Source organism: Phoxinus phoxinus (genome assembly GCF_949152265.1).
Source record: "Phoxinus phoxinus genome assembly, chromosome: 6".
Lineage (NCBI taxonomy): Eukaryota > Metazoa > Chordata > Actinopteri > Cypriniformes > Leuciscidae > Phoxinus > Phoxinus phoxinus.
Genome location: NC_136881.1, coordinates 44268253 through 44289588, shown reverse-complemented (window position 1 = coordinate 44289588; position 21336 = coordinate 44268253). Strand labels below are relative to the sequence as shown.

At 40.9% G+C, this 21336-nt stretch overlaps 3 protein-coding genes across 4 annotated transcripts in view; 2 read left to right on the top strand and 1 right to left on the bottom strand.

Moving 5' to 3' along the window:
- The window catches only part of mslnb (mesothelin b), a gene marked incomplete at its 5' end in the record, with an annotated part of 567774 nt that overhangs the window by 285228 nt on the left and 261210 nt on the right, over positions 1-21336 (top strand). The window lies entirely within an intron of this gene.
- LOC307000268 (platelet-activating factor receptor-like) lies at positions 4563-15767 on the bottom strand. The gene is made up of 4 exons (XM_079615702.1): positions 15728-15767; positions 12217-12286; positions 9967-10091; positions 4563-6108 (listed from the first exon to the last, which is right to left on the bottom strand). Exon 4 carries the CDS (start codon positions 6095-6097, stop codon positions 5036-5038), a length of 1062 nt encoding a protein of 353 aa, XP_079471828.1. The 5' UTR covers positions 6098-6108; positions 9967-10091; positions 12217-12286; positions 15728-15767; the 3' UTR covers positions 4563-5035.
- The window catches only part of txndc11 (thioredoxin domain containing 11), a 23376-nt gene continuing 18163 nt past the window's right edge, over positions 16124-21336 (top strand). For both annotated transcript variants that reach the window (XM_079617347.1, XM_079617346.1), the window contains exons 1-2: positions 16124-16675; positions 19088-19304. In XM_079617347.1, the coding sequence (XP_079473473.1) occupies positions 16551-16675; positions 19088-19304 (342 nt within the window). In that variant the 5' untranslated portion in view covers positions 16124-16550. The remainder of the gene's footprint in view (positions 16676-19087; positions 19305-21336) is intronic.

Here is a 21336-nt window from a genome sequence, read left to right as displayed (position 1 = left end):
AATCTGTGAAGGTTTATTGTGAAGGTTTATTGTGAATCTGTGAAGGTTTATTGTGAATCTGTGAAGGTGTATTGTGAATCTGTGAAGGTTTATTGTGAATCTGTGAAGGTTTATTGTGAATCTGTGAAGGTTTATTGTGAAGGTGTATTGTGAATCTGTGAAGGTTTATTGTGAATCTGTGAAGGTGTATTGTGAATCTGTGAAGGTTTATTGTGAATCTGTGAAGGTTTATTGTGAATCTGTGAAGGTTTATTGTGAATCTGTGAAGGTGTATTGTGAATCTGTGAAGGTGTATTGTGAATCTGTGAAGGTTTATTGTGAATCTGTGAAGGTTTATTGTGAATCTGTGAAGGTTTATTGTGAAGGTTTATTGTGAATCTGTGAAGGTTTATTGTGAATCTGTGAAGGTTTATTGTGAATCTTTGAAGGTTTATTGTGAATCTGTGAAGGTTTATTGTGAATCTGTGAAGGTTTATTGTGAATCTTTGAAGGTTTATTGTGAATCTGTGAAGGTTTATTGTGAATCTGTGAAGGTTTATTGTGAATCTGTGAAGGTTTATTGTGAGTCTGTGAAGGTTTATTGTGAAGGTTTATTGTGAATCTGTGAAGGTTTATTGTGAATCTGTGAAGGTTTATTGTGAATCTGTGAAGGTTTATTGTGAAGGTTTATTGTGAGTCTGTGAAGGTTTATTGTGAATCTGTGAAGATTTATTGTGAAGGTTTATTGTGAATCTGTGAAGGTTTATTGTGAAGGTTTATTGTGAATCTGTGAAGGTTTATTGTGAATCTGTGAAGGTTTATTGTGAATCTGTGAAGGTTTATTGTGAATCTGTGAAGGTTTATTGTGAAGGTTTATTGTGAGTCTGTGAAGGTTTATTGTGAATCTGTGAAGATTTATTGTGAAGGTTTATTGTGAATCTGTGAAGGTTTATTGTGAAGGTTTATTGTGAATCTGTGAAGGTTTATTGTGAGTCTGTGAAGGTTTATTGTGAATCTGTGAAGATTTATTGTGAAGGTTTATTGTGAGTCTGTGAAGGTTTATTGTGAAGGTTTATTGTGAATCTGTGAAGGTTTATTGTGAATCTGTGAAGGTTTATTGTGAAGGTTTATTGTGAATCTGTGAAGGTTTATTGTGAAGGTTTATTGTGAGTCTGTGAAGGTTTATTGTGAAGGTTTATTGTGAATCTGTGAAGGTTTATTGTGAATCTTTGAAGGTTTATTGTGAATCTGTGAAGGTTTATTGTGAATCTTTGAAGGTTTATTGTGAATGTTTATTGTGAAGGTTTATTGTGAATCTGTGAAGGTTTATTGTGAATCTGTGAAGGTTTATTGTGAATGTTTATTGTGAATCTGTGAAGGTTTATTGTGAATCTTTGAAGGTTTATTGTGAATCTGTGAAGGTTTATTGTGAATCTGTGAAGGTTTATTGTGAATCTGTGAAGGTTTATTGTGAAGGTTTATTGTGAATCTGTGAAGGTTTATTGTGAATCTGTGAAGGTTTATTGTGAATCTTTGAAGGTTTATTGTGAATCTGTGAAGGTTTATTGTGAATCTGTGAAGGTTTATTGTGAATCTTTGAAGGTTTATTGTGAATCTGTGAAGGTTTATTGTGAATCTGTGAAGGTTTATTGTGAATCTGTGAAGGTTTATTGTGAATCTTTGAAGGTTTATTGTGAATCTGTGAAGGTTTGTTGTGAATCTGTGAAGGTTTATTGTGAATCTGTGAAGGTTTATTGTGAATCTGTGAAGGTTTGCTGTGAATCTGTGAAGGTTTATTGTGAAGGTTTATTGTGAGTCTGTGAAGGTTTATTGTGAATCTGTGAAGGTTTATTGTGAATCTGTGAAGGTTTATTGTGAATCTGTGAAGGTTTATTGTGAATCTGTGAAGGTTTGTTGTGAATCTGTGAAGGTTTATTGTGAATCTGTGAAGGTTTATTGTGAGTCTGTGAAGGTTTATTGTGAATCTGTGAAGGTTTATTGTGAATCTGTGAAGGTTTATTGTGAATCTGTGAAGGTTTATTGTGAATCTGTGAAGGTTTGTTGTGAATCTGTGAAGGTTTATTGTGAATCTGTGAAGGTTTATTGTGAATCTGTGAAGGTTTGTTGTGAATCTGTGAAGGTTTATTGTGAATCTGTGAAGGTTTATTGTGAATCTGTGAAGGTTTATTATGAATCTGTGAAGGTTTATTGTGAAGGTTTATTGTGAATCTGTGAAGGTTTATTGTGAATCTTTGAAGGTTTATTGTGAAGGTTTATTGTGAATCTGCTGATTTGCTTTGTTCACTTCAAACATGACCCATGTGAATTATTGATTTTAAATCATTGTTGATCAACTTTTAGCTTTAATAAAACTATTTTGTACGGAAGCCCATGCCTCTTGCCTTTCTAGGTGGAACGTATTTGTGTGCTTTATTTGGTTTGTTTTTCCCCGTTAACCTGGGGTGGCGTAGTCACTAAAATTGAGCCACTTGCTACACAGGGTAAACTATCGTTAATGTTGTCAGCTCACTAAGAAACGTTCGATGTGAACAGAAATGTCTTCAACAGTGGATAAGTGGATAAAACCAGTAACGTCGCTCAGTGCTTGCGGTAGGGGTTGTAATGGAAATATTATGGCCGTTGGAATTGCCCGTTCTTCAGTATCAAACTCTGAGCGAAGCCGGCTTGATATTGTCCCAGGTTAGAGACACTGGCAGTGGTGAAATGCAAGAGTAAACTAACAACTGTGAATGAAATGGTGCGGTCTCCTGGTGTACACATCACCCATGCCTGTGGACAGTTGTGTTCTGTGGGATGAGAAGTGCTCACATCCGCTGCACAGGAACATAACACTCATATCCATGATCTGACATACATCTCCCCTGTTGTCCTCGCCTCTCCACAACACCTGCAGAACTTCTGATGATTGGCTGTGCAGGTCCACGCTAACACTGCCTGGCTACAACATGGGCTGGTATATGCAGATTTGGGGGTGTACATATTAATGATCCCGACTGCAACGTCACAGTCGGTGTTATGTTGGGATTCGCCCGTTTTCCAGCGGTCTTTTGCAAACAGGAGATTCACACATGAAGGAGGAAACTATGGTGTGTGAGGCTCACGGTGTGTCAGTTCCATGTACAGAACTCTTATTATTCAACTATGCCAAGATAATACAGTTTTCCTTTCTATGGCACTTTAATATTGGTGAAAAGCTCATTCCTGATCAAGTCTTGTGAACGTTAGACTTTATCACAGTCGGTACACTTGAGGAACAATCAAACAGCATCTTAGCTTAATAATAATGACCGTAATGAACACTTTCATCCACATGTTGATAGTGAACACAAGTGATGTGATGCATGTATTCCACATATGATCATTTAGAAGATTATAAAAGCTAAAATGACAAACAATGCAGTTTTTATGCAGTCTTTAAAGTGTCAGTCATGAAGGATTTAACTTGAAGCACTTCTACTGAGTATCATAATTGATTTGGTTTCTGCCATTAGAAAACACTTCCCTATTGAGTGGATGTGGGGGATTTTTTCCTCAATTGTCAAAAGCTTGATAACCTGAAAGCTTGATACTAAGAGATTCAGTATTATTGCACATTTCCTCATTTCCCATCAGCATTAATTCATTATGAATTATGCCACAAACCACCTCTAATATAACACGAATGTTAACTGTTTCCTACTGAAAGTATCTGCACAATATCTGTGACTATCTGTGAGTTGTATGCTTATGTGGACTTAAATCCCCACTAGCATGAATGTAGTCATTGATTTTGAAACTGACTGAACCAGATCACTACAGATGCACCTGAGTATTAAAGAGCGCCTGTAGTGCACAGCATCCACTGCTTTGTCTTGTGAAAGGCTCAGGCCCGTTGCCATGTTCTTTTGTACTGAGTGTCCTACCACTACACACCAGCAGAGGCGCTATGGTACTCTAGTGGAGGGTATATACCCAGGTGGGTAGTAGAGCAAGGCAGATTTGTTGGGCAGAGGAAGCATGGCTTACCTGCTGTGTTTCCACAAACCGCTTTGAGTCCTGATTGGGAAACTTTGGTTTTAATCTAAATCAACAGCGGTGTCCCAATGTGAAGGCCTCAGACTTCGAAGGACGCATCGTGTAGCCTTCGTAGGATTTCCTAATTGCACAACCAGGATTTCCTGATCACCGCTCCTGGCGCCAAGCAACGGTGCGAGAGGACAGCTGCCATCCTGATAATTCATTTGATATAATTGAGTAAAAAGCTATTTGTATGTTGTATATTTTACTGGAGGACATGGTGAGGATGTTTCGCCGCCGGCTCATGTATTCGGCTTAGCCAAGACCATGGCCAGCTGTAAATTGATCTGGTTTTCTGCGTCCTGTCCTGAATTGCCGGAGTGTGTGATCTTTCTCTTCTCTTATCAAAATCTCTTCTTTTGTGTTCCTCAGAAAAAAGAAAGTCATAAACGTTTGGAATGACATCAGGGTAAGTAAATGGTGAAAACCTTTCATTTTGGGGTGGATTATCTCTTTATCTAGAGACAATATGACATAATATGCATCACTATAAACGCTTAATGTTTCAGTGTATAAAGCATTTATCGGTACATGTTTTATAATCATGCTTGAAATACTGTATTGTTTTTAAAGTTGTCCGGAATTGAAAGATGAACAGTTTCAAATGCCAATCCTCTGACTGCATTAAAGGGATAGTTCAGAAAATTCTGTTATTATTTACCCAGCTTACTTTCTTTTTTTTAGACAATGTTTCAACAAAACAACACTGGATTCCACTGACTTTCAAAACGATGAGGCATATTTCAAAATGTCTTGTTTTGAATTCCACAGAAGAAAGTCATTCAGGTGTGGACCGACGTGAGGATGAGTAAATGATAGCAGGATTGTCATTTTGGGAGAAATCCTTTAAGAATCCAAACAGAACTGAATTTTGAATTGAAATTAAATTCTGCTCAAATATGAACAATTCGGAATAAGACTCTAACTGATTAAAATATAGACCAAATATCCGCATACGTGTTCTGGTCTTCGGCAGCGTTCATAATTCGCTCTGATGTCTGCTCTTCAGGGACATTTCTGATGTGTTGCGTGAGCAGGGTTTGTTCTTCTCGACCTTTGGGAAATGACCCTGGATGAACTTGCGGACCTTTGTGGTGGCGAAGCAATACACCAGCGGGTCCAGGAGACAGTTGATCCCCATAAGCATGAGGGTGATCTGGTGAGCATCGTTTAAGCGTTGGCGAGTCTCCATGCTCCAATCATTCAGGTAAAGCAGGGACAATGTCCAGGGACCCTGCACCACATGATGGGGTAGGAAACAGATCACAAAGACGCCCAAGATAACACACAACAACCTCAAAGCTTTGTGCTTGAAATTGCCGGCACTCTTTCCGGTGCTGGCTTGATCCGGACTGATGGTTTGAGACAGAAGAACTCGGGCGATCAAGATGTTGCAGACAATCACTATTGTGAAAACAAGAAAGAACAAGCCAATAACGATGAAGTAGGTGATGCCCACTGCATATAGACCAGAGGTATTATTCACACCTTGATAACCCTCGAAACAGCGAGAAATGTCCTCATTCTTAATCTTATTGATCTGGATTCCCGGTTCAGTGAGGTATTTAACCGACGCCACAAGAGTGACGACCCAGATGACCGCTGAGACAATTACTCCACGTCTCCGGCAGTCAGAAGAGGAGGCCCGATATGACCTGGTAACAGCCCAGTAACGGGTCATGCTGATGGCAGTGAGGAAGAGAATAGAGCTGTACGTGCTACTGAAGAAAAACGAGCCTGCGATGCGACAGAGGGCGTCTGAGTACTTCCAGTCGCCGTTGTGCGCGTAGTAGCCAATCCAGAACGGTAGAACGGACACGAACAGCAGGTCTGCAACTGTCAGGTTGGTCATGTAGATATAAATCTCTTTCATAGCTTTAGCTTTCCGCATATAGTGCAGCACATAAAGAGCACAGCAGTTGGCCAGCAACCCCAAGACAAAGACCACACCGTAGAAGATCGGGAAGAGAGTGTAACGAAACTCTGAGTCAATTAATTTGTCTGCTTGATTCTCAAAGCTGTTATTTTCAGGAGTCGTCATCTTATGTGTATCTAAGAAAAAAAGAGAGAGATAAGATAGCATACAATTAAATTCTGATTCCTTCAAATATCCTTCAAAGTGGTCATCGAAAAAACGATATTAGCCGACAACTTCTCTGGATAACGGGGAGGAGCTATTCCCCTCTGTATTTAGGATGTTATGGTTCGACTATATTCATCAAACACTTCAGACTTCATAGTTATTTAATGATAAGTGTTAGGGATGCACCGATACCACTTTTTCCAGAACGAGTACGATACCGATACTTTAATTTTTGGTATTCACCAATACCGATACCTGTATTTTCACTGCATTTGTAATTTGAAAATGTATTGGTAGAGAAACCAAAATAATATAAATCATATTGGCTTAATTTGTTCATCAAATATATATTTCCTTCTGTTATTTTCATTGGGATTGGATGTTTAGACACCAGAATATCAATTCTTTTTTCCAATTGTCATACTACAAGAAAAACTACCAGCCTAATTAATGTGAATTTAAAACATTATTAAAGACGAGTAAGCAGTCAGTAATAAAATAAGAACAAATAATCGCACTATATTTCGTTTAATATTCCGCTAATAAGACACATTTGCTTCATAGACAGACTTCTTTTTATCCCCATTAGCCTACTCTATTCCTTGTCTGGACAAAAACACTGCACAGTACGAGTTCATGAGCTCAGTATCGCCATTAAAGTTGTGAAGCATTTTCCCACCGCATTGAAACCACATTTCCGACAGGTTTCCCATAAACCTGAACCTGGCCAAACAGGTAATACCACCCCAAACTCACATATTGGTTGCGCAATGTTTTGATATTGTCATTGAATTATTGATCGTATACAAATTGATCCAAAATTAAAGCCCACACTTTCAACTCTCCAATGAACTGGAGCACCACATGTTTAGACATGTCAAACTCCAGGAGGACCACTGTTCTGTTTCTTCTTCTTTTCATTCCACTACCATCAGTCTCAGTCTGGTGCTTTTCCAGAAGTTACTCATGACCAGTTTACCCTTTTAAACAAGAGTTGTGGATTTACATTTATGCATTTGGCAGACGCTTTTATACAAAGCGGCTTACATTGCATTTCTAGGTACACATTTACATTCTGATCACACAGTATGCATGCAATGCTGATATTTACATCACACTGTATGTTTAGCCTAATGTACGTGTAAAACCCAAAGTATACTTCAGACTTTAGAGTTGTCTGCATATTACAGGGATAGGTGAAAATGACACATGTACTTTTATATGTTTTAATGAACTGGAGACATGTGGGAGAGCAGCATTATGCAGTTTGCTTATAGAGGACATAGAGTTGAGGATGCTACGATTACTCGAATCTCTTTCGCTTAAGCACTTAGAATGGAGAAATATGCATGCTAGACTGTTGTTTATTGATTTTTCCTCAGCTTTTAATACTATCCAACCTCACATTTTAGCTATGAGACTAATTGAGCAATTTGAGCTGAGCAAAAATTTGATGGGTTGGATATTGGATTTTTTGACGGACAGATCACAGAGGGTGAAAGTAAATGGCATTTTGTCAAATTTAGTGTGTACATCTACCGGCTCACCCCAGGGCTGTGTTCTCTCACCATTATTTTATATTTTGTACACTAACATGTGCCAAAGCATATATGTAAATAGGTCAATATTGAAATTTGCTGATGACATCATCTTATTTTGAGTTTGCTAAGTGAGTCCGAGTATTGGTCCTATCATTGGAGTTAAACATAGCAAAACAAAGGATATGATTATAGATTTTAGAAAATGTGCTTCACACTACGATCATTAAAGACCAGGCGGTGGATTGTGTAGAAAGCTACACATGTCTTGGGACAGTCATAGACTCTACATTGACTTTTGAAAAGAACTGTGAGTCTGTATGTAAAAAGGGACATCAGCGTTTTGTCTCAGAAAGCTGTCCAGATTTCATATTGATAAATCTATGATGACCCTTTTCTATCAGGCCTTTATTGAATCAGACCTGTCGTTCTCCCTTGTTTCTTGGTTTGGTAATTTGTCTTTGAAGAACAAAAATAATTTGAACCAAATTGTTAGGTGGGCTAGTAAGATTATTGATAAATCTCAACTCAACCTTGTAGATCTTTATTCCAATAAGCGACAGCATAAGTTGAGATTTATTATCGGAGACTGTTCTCATCCTTTACATGCTGAGTTTCAGCTCCTCCGCTCTGGATGTCGGTTTGTGGTGGAGAACCAAACGATATAGGATGTGTAGAGGCACATTGTCATAATCTTTCTTAGAAGTTTTTATGTTTTGGATATTGTTTTTTTAATTATATATATATTCATGTTCTATGTTTACTGTTTGTTTTGATGTTTCTTGGATTGTTGTTTTGTATGGATTGCTGAATCTCCTGTCTGCACAACACATTTACCCTTTAATAAAGACACCTTGACCTTGACCATTAAGAGTGGTACTAATAAAGACACCTTGACCTTGACCATTAAGAGTGGTACTAATAAAGACACCTTGACCTTGACCATTAAGAGTGGTACTAATAAAGACACCTTGAACTTGACCATTAAGAGTGGTACTAATAAAGACACCTTGACCTTGACCATTAAGAGTGGTACTAATAAAGACACCTTGACCATTAAGAGTGGTACTAATAAAGACACCTTGACCTTGACCATTAAGAGTGGTACTAATGAAGACACCTTGACCTTGACCATTAAGAGTGGTACTAATAAAGACACCTTGACCTTGACCATTAAGAGTGGTACTAATGAAGACACCTTGACCTTGACCATTAAGAGTGGTACTAATAAAGACACCTTGACCTTGACCATTAAGAGTGGTACTAATGAAGACACCTTGACCATTAAGAGTGGTACTAATAAAGACACCTTGACCTTGACCATTAAGAGTGGTACTAATAAAGACACCTTGACCATTAAGAGTGGTACTAATGAAGACACCTTGACCTTGACCATTAAGAGTGGTACTAATAAAGACACCTTGACCTTGACCATTAAGAGTGGTACTAATAAAGACACCTTGACCTTGACCATTAAGAGTGGTACTAATGAAGACACCTTGACCATTAAGAGTGGTACTAATAAAGACACCTTGACCTTGACCATTAAGAGTGGTACTAATAAAGACACCTTGACCATTAAGAGTGGTACTAATAAAGACACCTTGACCTTGACCATTAAGAGTGGTACTAATAAAGACACCTTGACCTTGACCATTAAGAGTGGTACTAATAAAGACACCTTGACCTTGACCATTAAGAGTGGTACTAATAAAGACACCTTGACCTTGACCATTAAGAGTGGTACTAATAAAGACACCTTGACCTTGACCATTAAGAGTGGTACTAATGAAGACACCTTGACCATTAAGAGTGGTACTAATAAAGACACCTTGACCTTGACCATTAAGAGTGGTACTAATAAAGACACCTTGACCATTAAGAGTGGTACTAATGAAGACACCTTGACCATTAAGAGTGGTTATTTTATCTCGCACACTGTTTTGCTGTGTTATCTCATTATCATCATTATCCTGGAGGCTAAAGCATTAGGGGTTTCTTTCTCATCATTGCATATTTATCTGCAATCTCTTGCTGAAGGCAGAAAATGAATTGGTGAAGCTTCATTTTCTCAAAACCACAAGATCACATCAAAATCAGTTTTTCACAGGACTTAGTCAGATTAAAGTCAGGTACTTTTCAGGCAGTATAGGGCAGGCTATTCTTAGTTGTTTCAGTTATTCAGTTTATTATTCTTAAATATAATACAGACTAAAACATATAGACAGTAGACAGTAGAGAACATTTCTGCCATTTTCTACACAAAACTACATTTATCGATGAACCTACCTTGTAATTCCGGGTGAATGTGATGCTCTCTCAGAGATGAATCCCTCAGATCTGCAGCGCTGTTCACATGGAGTCACTCCTCTCGCCGTCGCTTTCTGGATTTTCCTCAACCGCTTTCCAAAGAACTTTGTAATGTAGGTGTAACAGGTTAAAGAATGACAAATATTTTTGCAACCTTTCATTTTCTGTTTCATGGGTATGTGAGCTTATTTCACCAAAACCTTGTATTGTTCAGTCCTTTCATGGTAGCGTATGTATTGGGAGAGTTATTGGATAGAGGCTTGAGTGGTGGTCATATACTGAACTTTTGCGTTCCTTTCCAACACGATCTCATGAAAGTGCGTATCTATACCACGAATGTTATTTCTCGTACCATTTATACGACAAAAATTTTTTTTGCGTGCATATGCAATGTACTGAAAGAGAGGCTGATTCTGAATGAAGATCCTGGCCTTTTTCCCTCTTTGGAATTGTACAGAATAAAGTGCCTTACAGGAACGCCAGTGTGCTGTCATCAGTGCAGCAGAACACAGCGCAGGAGTCTACATAGGCTATGCACTATATTAATGATAATGAAAGTCACATCCACAGCCTCTTTATGAGATAAGATGTTGAAGTCGGCAGGCCTGTGATCTTGTTTAAGTCAACTCATTAAGAAGAACGAACCTCTGTCCAAGGCACGAAATGTTCAATAACCTGTCCAAGGCATTTCAATAACTTGAAATGTTTAAGTACAAAATAAAAATCTGCTAGTTCTGCTTACTTAAACTTTGAATTTCAGAACTTAAACAAATTTAGGCAATTGATTGCCTTAAATGTTTTGAGTTCTGCCAACTTATTGGGGTTTACAAGTGGGTTATCGGCTGATATTGAAGTATTGAAAAAAAAAAATAGGTCCCACTTTATATTAAGTGGCCCTAATACCTGTGAACTTACATGGTAACTACATGTGTACATAGTATGTAACTACAGTGTAAGTACACATTGGTACATAGTATCTACAACTGTATTATTAGTGTAACTACACGTATGTAACAACCCACGTAATGGTATGTGTAAGTACAAATGTGTAACAGGACATTGGTAACAACACTTTTTTCACATTAGTAAGTACATATGTGTAACAGGAATTATGTAACTACATTTTGTAAAAACAATATGTAGCCTATTTGTTGTTCCACTTCCACATGCAGTCTTAGATACTGCAGTTGCCAGTTTGGGTATAAAGGTATTTAATTTCCAACAAGTGGACAGTTCCTATGGAATTATCATGTAACGACACTGATGTAAACAACAATTACCTTAACAATTACACTTTATATTAAGTGGACAGTTCCTGAGGAGTTACCATGTAACACTGGTATCACAAGGTGAAACTTTAGTTGTAATTCAACATTAGTCCTGCCAGTCATAAATACATGTATTCCAACTGGTAACTGCAGTATCTAAGACTGCATGTGGAAGTGGAACAACAAATAGGCTACATATTGTTGTTACAAAATGTAGTTACATAATTACTGTTACACATGTGTACTTACTGAAGTGAAAAAATGTTGTTACCAATGTCCTGTTACACATTTGTACTTACACATACCATTCTGAGGGTTGTTACATATGTGTAGTTACGCAAATGTTACAGCTGTAGATACTATGTACTAATGTGTACTTACACTGTAGTTACATACTATGTACACATGTAGTTACCATGTAAGTTCACAGGTATTAGGGCCACTTAATATAAAGTGGGACCAAAAAATATATATATTAACATTGATATTACAAAATGATAATAATTTAACTCTTTCCCTCCCAATGACAGAATTTTCCTAATTTATGAGACAATGGCTGTGTCCGAAATCGCATCCTCGGGTAGCCTACTTATTTTGTATAATTACTTCAGGATCGCTTAAAAAAATGATGTTCTATATAGTATGAATGTGTGTAGTATGAACTGCATGAAGCTTTTCATACTGTACATTATTATGTGATGCTTAAATTAACTTATATTATATCTTGATGATCACTAAAATAATAAACCATATAAATCATTTTAGTTCTCTTAATTAAACAGATCTGAAACCATGAGAATATTTTAGGAGTCTTTGTCCTCAAATGGATTGTGAAAGTGTCCTGTCTATTGTTAGGCCTCATTAAAAGGTCTGTCTAAAGTTGTCCTGCTATTGTGAGGAGATAAACAAGGTGTTGAGTTGTAACTCATTCATTATGGTTTACATCAAGATGTTGCCATACCTGTTGTACGTCTTGAGGAATATAAGCACAAACGTGATAATGATGATTATAGACATCATGGCTCCTGAGCCTGTGAACACAACAAACAGGGAATGCTTTATTAGACATATAGTGAACATTAATCCTATTGCGAAGATCACATGTTCCCTTTCAATCATTCAATGAAAACCTCAAAACGAATTAAGCCAAACCGGCAAGAAAACAAATAGTAAGCAAAACCCTGTAGTTAAAACCCCCCCAATAAAACTCATCGATAAAGACATCTAGAGAAGTGCATTCATTTTATCACAAAATGAGTAAAACAATAGTAGAATACACAATACAAAATTGAATGTGAATCTTTTAAAACATGCCATAGAACAAGTTCCAGGAGAACGCTCTAGATTCCTCAGCGTGACCGCGGTGAGCAACACCTTCAGGCTACGCTGGGCGTATGTCAAGGGAATGCTCCAAACCTGCTATCCTTCATGTCAGAAGTAGACACGCGTGTGTAGTGTGTCAGAAGTAGACACGCATGTGTAGTGTGTCAGAAGTAGACACGCGTGTGTAGCGTGTCAGAAATAGACGCGTGTGTAGCGTGTCAGAAGTAGACACGCATGTGTAGTGTGTCAGAAGTAGACACGCGTGTGTAGCGTGTCAGAAATAGACACGCGTGTGTAGCGTGTCAGAAATAGACACGCGTGTGTAGTGTGTCAGAAATAGACACGCGTGTGTAGTGTGTCAGAAGTAGACACGCGTGTGTAGGTGTCAGAAGTAGACACGCGTGTGTAGCGTGTCAGAAATAGACACGCGTGTGTAGTGTGTCAGAAGTAGACACGCGTGTGTAGTGTGTCAGAAGTAGACACGCGTGTGTAGCGTGTCAGAAGTAGACACGCGTGTGTAGCGTGTCAGAAGTAGACACGCGTGTGTAGTGTGTCAGAAGTAGACGCGTGTGTAGTGTGTCAGAAATAGACACGCGTGTGTAGCGTGTCAGAAGTAGACACGCGTGTTTAGTGTGTCAGAAATAGACACGCGTGTGTAGCGTGTCAGAAGTAGACACGCGTGTGTTGTGTGTCAGAAGTAGACACGCGTGTGTAGCGTGTCAGAAATAGACACGCGTGTGTAGTGTGTCAGAAGTAGACACGCGTGTGTAGTGTGTCAGAAGTAGACACGCGTGTGTAGTGTGTCAGAAGTAGACACGCGTGTGTAGCGTGTCAGAAATAGACACGCGTGTGTAGTGTGTCAGAAGTAGACACGCGTGTGTAGTGTCAGAAGTAGACACGCGTGTGTAGCGTGTCAGAAGTAGACACGCGTGTGTAGTGTCAGAAATAGACACGCGTGTGTAGTGTGTCAGAAGTAGACACGTGTGTGTAGCGTGTCAGAAGTAGACACGCGTGTGTAGTGTGTCAGAAGTAGACACGCGTGTGTAGCGTGTCAGAAGTAGACACGCGTGTGTAGCGTGTCAGAAATAGACACGCGTGTGTAGTGTGTCAGAAGTAGACACGCGTGTGTAGTGTGTCAGAAGTAGACACGCGTGTGTAGTGTGTCAGAAATAGACACGCGTGTGTAGTGTGTCAGAAGTAGACACGCGTGTGTAGTGTGTCAGAAATAGACACGCGTGTGTAGTGTGTCAGAAGTAGACACGCGTGTGTAGTGTGTCAGAAATAGACACGCGTGTGTAGTGTGTCAGAAATAGACACGCGTGTGTAGTGTGTCAGAAATAGACACGCGTGTGTAGCGTGTCAGAAATAGACACGCGTGTGTAGTGTGTCAGAAGTAGACACGCGTGTGTAGCGTGTCAGAAATAGACACGCGTGTGTAGTGTGTCAGAAGTAGACACGCGTGTGTAGTGTGTCAGAAGTAGACACGCGTGTGTAGTGTGTCAGAAGTAGACACGCGTGTGTAGTGTGTCAGAAATAGACACGCGTGTGTAGTGTGTCAGAAATAGGGCATCCAGTCAGACTTTACCATCGGCCCTGTTTACACGTTTTGCTCAATCGCATCACAAGTTGACAACGCTAAACACAGGTGTAAACGGGTCTAAACCGGTTTGAGCTAGTCCACTTTCCACCACTTCCAGAGGTTCATAAGTAATGATAACATTTCGCTTAAATGTTATAATCGATGCCTTTCTTTGTCTTTAGACTCACATGGTTTACATGATAGGGCAACGAATTAAAGCCCGACCAATGGTTTCCTCATTATCAGCAAAAAAAAAACTAGGCTTGCTAAATGGTTAGCTAACTTCAACATAAGCTAACTCTCATTATCTAGATGATGTCATTTTCTCTCGTGTCAGTAATAACAATATCACTTGGCCTAACGTTACTGCACATAAAAACATTATTTTATTCATTCATCTTAAGTATTTATAAGGAAACCGGAATCTATTGGGCAATACTTTTAAAAACTTATATCAACTTAGCTAGCCTACACTACATAATCGACCGTTCGCAAAGACCCGCCCCCCTTAGTTACTGTCGCTATGTCCGACAAGCTACGCCGCTCTCACACACACCATGTTCTCATCATGCAGTGAAAAACACACGCGGAGCAGAGAGACACTGACACACACTGACAGACACAGACCAGCTTACTTTTCGTTACTTTTGATATTAAACATATTAAACAAAGTCTCAACTTTCAAATTTGGTCATTTTTTAAAAAGAAAAGTAAATAAGAAATAGTGTTTTGTGTCTAATGTGTGTGACAGATCGCTGTCGCCTCAGTTAAAGCCGCTCGTGAACCGATCATCTCTTCCTTCTAGTTCATTTATAGCATCAAATAAACATGAATGAACATCAGAAGGAATGTTGTTTTAACCGCGGAAAGACGTCAGTACACTCCGCTTCTCAAGCTCAAATCCTCCAACGTCAATCAACTAACTCTCCTGACTGCTCTGTCGGACAAAATGGCGGATGGCGAAGTATGATTGGTCAGATCACCCGTCAATCAAGCTCCCTGCTAGGGTCAATTAACATTTTCTGTTCTCCCTGCAGATTCTGACAAACTTCACCTTTTCAAACCAAGCTACACCTGATTTTAACACCCAATAGCAACGTCTTTCTGTCTCTGTCCATATCTGTATTTCTATCCATCTCTCCAATATCTTTATCTATCTCACAGTCTTTATCTATTTCCTTAATCTTTCCAAACATAGCCTTGACTCAGAGGATCCCACTACCAGCGGAGACGCATGGCTCTGGAAATGAAACATGAGCACATTCTAGCTGAAGCCAGGCTTGGAGTTTTTATATCTCAATCATTTTATACTTGAACAAACGCATGGGGGACAAATTAAAGTAAAAACTGCGATGAATGTGGAAGAGGGATGAGTGCAGAAGATTTCATACAGGTATATTGCATGATTCAATTAAACAATTAACATCAAATCATGCTCTGCGAGGGAACGAGGGAATATATTTTGGTTTCCAAGCTTCCCATCCCCCTGTGTTACAGAGACTACGCCAAGGCTCATTTAATCTGTTCACCTTAATAACACACTATGTTGTGTTTTCCTTTCACTAGTTACCTGTCTTTTGTTTTCAACAGCTTTAACAACATCAGTCTTACAAGAAATATTCACTCCAACAACACAGAGAGCTTCTTCTGTACCGTTTACAGTCACACACCCTGCGCTCGAGTCTCTGTCCCCCAGTGTGGAGGTTACACTCACTGTACCCTCAGATAAACTAAATCATTAAGAGGAATTTGGTAAATAACAGTGATGAATTTAAGTACAAATCTAAAAATCCATGTGTAATTAAATTAATTAATAATAGACAGGTTTCCCTGTGTGTTCACAGTATTAGTTGAGAGAGATTTGTTTCCATGTGAAGAACGCACTGCAACTAATATAACCAAATGAATCGATATCAGAATCGAATCGCAAGCTTAAGAATCGAATCAAATGATTCGCAAAAGTTTCGAAGCTTCACAAAGCAGTGTTTTGAAAGCGAGCTTCTCTAGTTCTCGACAAACACTGAAAGCCTGGGGTGTGTTTCGTTTTTAAATCAAGACGCCCCCGTATTCTCGATCATCTGTTTAAGCATTTTAGATTCTCGTTTGGATTCACAACTAAATTAAATTAATAAAATGGCGCGTTTGTGTGTGTAGTCAAAGAGAAGAACAATATAAGTTCTTTGGTGTAGTTTAGAGACGCTCCCTCGCCATGGCCACGCCCCTCTGTCGCCGTGGCGCCGCCTCTCCGGGAAGCCGGAAGCGTGACGTGTGTTTGAGCGGCCGGTGCGGTGTGTTTATCTCTGAACACACGCCGTGTTTTGCGCTTTGCGTCTGTCCGGTTCGGTTCGGTTGTCCCGGGATGAGCTGGTCTCTGTAGCGGGCCGGGCTCGGTGATGCTGCAGCGGGTTCGGGCTCAGCTCCGGCAGGTGTCGGTCCAGATGGCGAGAAGACCCGTGTTGTGCTGTGGTGCTATACTGCTCATCTGTGCTCTTATCCTGCCCATAACACTCACCTGCGGGTAATATACTGTAGAATATGACTATAATATATCATATACTGCTCACCTGTGCTCTTATCCTGCCTATAACACTCACCTGCGGGTAATATACTGTAGAATATGACTATAATATATCATATACTGCTCATCTGTGCTCTTATCCTGCCTATAACACTCACCTGCGGGTAATATACTGTAGAATATGACTATAATATATCATATACTGCACACCTGTGCTCTTATCCTGCCCATAACACTCACCTGCGGGTAATATACTGTAGAATATGACTATAATATATCATATACTGCTCATCTGTGCTCTTATCCTGCCTATAACACTCACCCGCGGGTAATATACTGTAGAATATGACTATAATATATCATATACTGCTCATCTGTGCTCTTATCCTGCCTATAACACTCACCTGCGGGTAATATACTGTAGAATATGACTATAATATATCATATACTGCTCATCTGTGCTCTTATCCTGCCCATAACACTCACCTGCGGGTAATATACTGTAGAATATGACTATAATATATCATATACTGCTCATCTGTGCTCTTATCCTGCCTATAACACTCACCTGCGGGTAATATACTGTAGAATATGACTATAATATATCATATACTGCTCATCTGTGCTCTTATCCTGCCTATAACACTCACCTGCGGGTAATATACTGTAGAATATGACTATAATATATCATATACTGCTCATCTGTGCTCTTATCCTGCCTATAACACTCACCTGCGGGTAATATACTGTAGAATATGACTATAATATATCATATACTGCTCATCTGTGCTCTTATCCTGCCTATAACACTCACCTGCGGGTAATATACTGTAGAATATGACTATAATATATCATATACTGCACACCTGTGCTCTTATCCTGCCCATAACACTCACCTGTGGGTAATATACTGTAGAATATGACTATAATATATCATATACTGCACACCTGTGCTCTTATCCTGCCTATGACACTCACCTGCGGGTAATATACTGTAGAATATGACTATAATATATCATATACTGCTCACCTGTGCTCTTATCCTGCCTATAACACTCACCTGCGGGTAATATACTGTAGAATATGACTATAATATATCATATACTGCTCATCTGTGCTCTTATCCTGCCTATAACACTCACCTGCGGGTAATATACTGTAGAATATGACTATAATATATCATATACTGCTCATCTGTGCTCTTATCCTGCCTATAACACTCACCTGCGGGTAATATACTGTAGAATATGACTATAATATATCATATACTGTTCATCTGTGCTCTTATCCTGCCTATAACACTCACCTGCGGGTAATATACTGTAGAATATGACTATAATATATCATATACTGCTCATCTGTGCTCTTATCCTGCCTATAACACTCACCTGCGGGTAATATACTGTAGAATATGACTATAATATATCATATACTGCTCATCTGTGCTCTTATCCTGCCTATAACACTCACCTGCGGGTAATATACTGTAGAATATGACTATAATATATCATATACTGCTCATCTGTGCTCTTATCCTGCCCATAACACTCACCTGCGGGTAATATACTGTAGAATATGACTATAATATATCATATACTGCTCATCTGTGCTCTTATCCTGCCTATAACACTCACCTGCGGGTAATATACTGTAGAATATGACTATAATATATCATATACTGCACACCTGTGCTCTTATCCTGCCTATGACACTCACCTGCGGGTAATATACTGTAGAATATGACTATAATATATCATATACTGCACACCTGTGCTCTTATCCTGCCTATGACACTCACCTGCGGGTAATATACTGTAGAATATGACTATAATATATCATATACTGCTCATCTGTGCTCTTATCCTGCCCATAACACTCACCTGCGGGTAATATACTGTAGAATATGACTATAATATATCATATACTGCACACCTGTGCTCTTATCCTGCCTATGACACTCACCTGCGGGTAATATACTGTAGAATATGACTATAATATATCATATACTGCACACCTGTGCTCTTATCCTGCCTATGACACTCACCTGCGGGTAATATACTGTAGAATATGACTATAATATATCATATACTGCTCACCTGTGCTCTTATCCTGCCTATAACACTCACCTGCGGGTAATATACTGTAGAATATGACTATAATATATCATATACTGCTCATCTGTGCTCTTATCCTGCCTATGACACTCACCTGTGGGTAATATACTGTAGAATATGACTATAATATATCATATACTGCTCATCTGTGCTCTTATCCTGCCTATGACACTCACCTGTGGGTAATATACTGTAGAATATGACTATAATATATCATATACTGTTCTCTGTGCGTGTGTGTCTCTGTGTGTGTGTTCGTGTGTGCGTACGTGTCCGCGTGTGTGTGTGTGTGTGTCAGGCGGGAGAAGCCGGTGGTGGCGCTGGCGCGGACGCCGGGCCGCTTCTTCCCCGCGGACGGGCCGGTGCGAGACCTGTTCCTGGGTCAGCTGGAAGAGGCGGATCTCCTGCGGGAGGAGGCGGATGTGTCAGTGCTGTTCTACTACGCCCCCTGGTGCGCTCACTGCGTCACTGCACGACGGGTCCTCCAGCAGGTGGCGCTGCGGCTCACGGCTCAGGTGAGGCGTTCAGCTACGCTTCATATGAACTAGGGATGCATGATGTATCTGCCACCATATCGATATATGTTCATTTTTAATGTTTCCTCCGTGTGATGATGCGTGTCCTGCGTGTGATGATGCGTGTCCTGCGTGTGATGATGCGTGTCATGCTTGTGATGATGCGTGTCCTGCGTGTGTTGATGCGTGTCCTGCGTGTGTTGATGCGTGTCATGCGTGTGTTGATGCGTGTCCTGCGTGTGATGATGCGTGTCCTGCGTGAGATGATGCGTGTCATGCGTGTGTTGATGCGTGTCCTGCGTGTGATGATGCGTGTCCTGCGTGAGATGATGTGTGATGATGCGTGTCCTGCGTGTGATGATGCGTGTCATGCGTGTGTTGATGCGTGTCCTGCGTGTGATGATGCGTGTCCTGCGTGTGATGATGCGTGTGATGATGTGTGTGATGATGTGTGTGATGATGCGTGTCCTGCGTGTGATGATGCGTGTCATGCGTGTGTTGATGCGTGTCCTGCGTGTGATGATGCGTGTCCTGCGTGTGATGATGCGTGTCCTGCGTGTGATGATGCGTGTCCTGCGTGTGATGATGCGTGTCCTGCGTGTGATGATGCGTGTCCTGCGTGTGATGATGCGTGTCATGCGTGTGTTGATGCGTTTCCTGCGTGTGATGATGCGTGTCCTGCGTGAGATGATGTGTGATGATGCGTGTCCTGCGTGTGATGATGCGTGTCATGTGTGTGTTGATGCGTGTCCTGCGTGTGATGATGTGTGTGATGATGCGTGTCCTGCGTGTGAAGATGCGTGTGTTGATGCGTGTGATGATGCGTGTCCTGTGTGAGATGATGCGTGTGATGATGCGTGTCCTGCGTGTGATGATGCGCGTGATGATGCGTGTCCTGCGTGTGATGATGTGTGTGATGATGCGTGTCCTGCGTGTGATGATGCGTGTCATGCGTGTGATGATGCGTGTGATGATGTGTGTGATGATGCGTGTCCTGCGTGTGATGATGCGTGTCATGCGTGTGATGATGCGTGTGATGATGCGTGTCCTGCGTGAGATGATGTGTGATGATGCGTGTCCTGCGTGTGATGATGCGCGTGATGATGCGTGTCCTGCGTGTGATGATGCGTGTCCTGCGTGAGATGATGCGTGTCCTGCGTGTGATGATGCGTGTGATGATGCGTGTCCTGCGTGTGATGATGCGTGTGATGATGCGTGTCCTGCGTGTGATGATGCGTGTCCTGCGTGTGATGATGCGTGTCCTGCGTGTGATGATGCGTGTCCTGCGTGTGATGATGCGTGTCCTGCGTGTGATGATGCGTGTCCTGCGTGTGATGATGCGTGTCCTGCGTGTGATGCGTTTGATGATGCGTGTCCTGCGTGTGATGATGCGTGTGATGATGCGTGTCCTGCGTGTGATGATGCGTGTCCTGCGTGTGATGATGCGTGTGATGATGCGTGTCCTGCGTGTGATGATGCGTGTCCTGCGTGTGATGATGCGTGTCCTGCGTGTGATGATGCGTGTCCTGCGTGTGATGATGCGTGTCCTGCCTGTGATGATGCGTGTCCTGCGTGTGATGATGCGTGTCCTGCGTGTGATGATGCGTGTGATGATGCGTGTCCTGCGTGTGATGATGCGTGTCCTGCGTGTGATGATGCGTGTGATGATGCGTGTCCTGCGTGTGATGATGCGTGTCCTGCGTGTGATGATGCGTGTCCTGCGTGTGATGATGCGTGTCCTGCGTGAGATGATGCGTGTCCTGCGTGTGATGATGCGTGTCCTGCGTGTGATGATGTGTGTCCTGCGTGTGATGATGCGTGTGATGATGCGTGTCCTGCGTGTGATGATGCGTGTGATGATGCGTGTCCTGCGTGTGATGATGCGTGTGATGATGCGTGTCCTGCGTGTGATGATGCGTGTGATGATGCGTGTCCTGCGTGTGATGATGCGTGTCCTGCGTGTGATGATGCGTGTGATGATGCGTGTCCTGCGTGTGATGATGCGTGTGATGATGCGTGTCCTGCGTGTGAT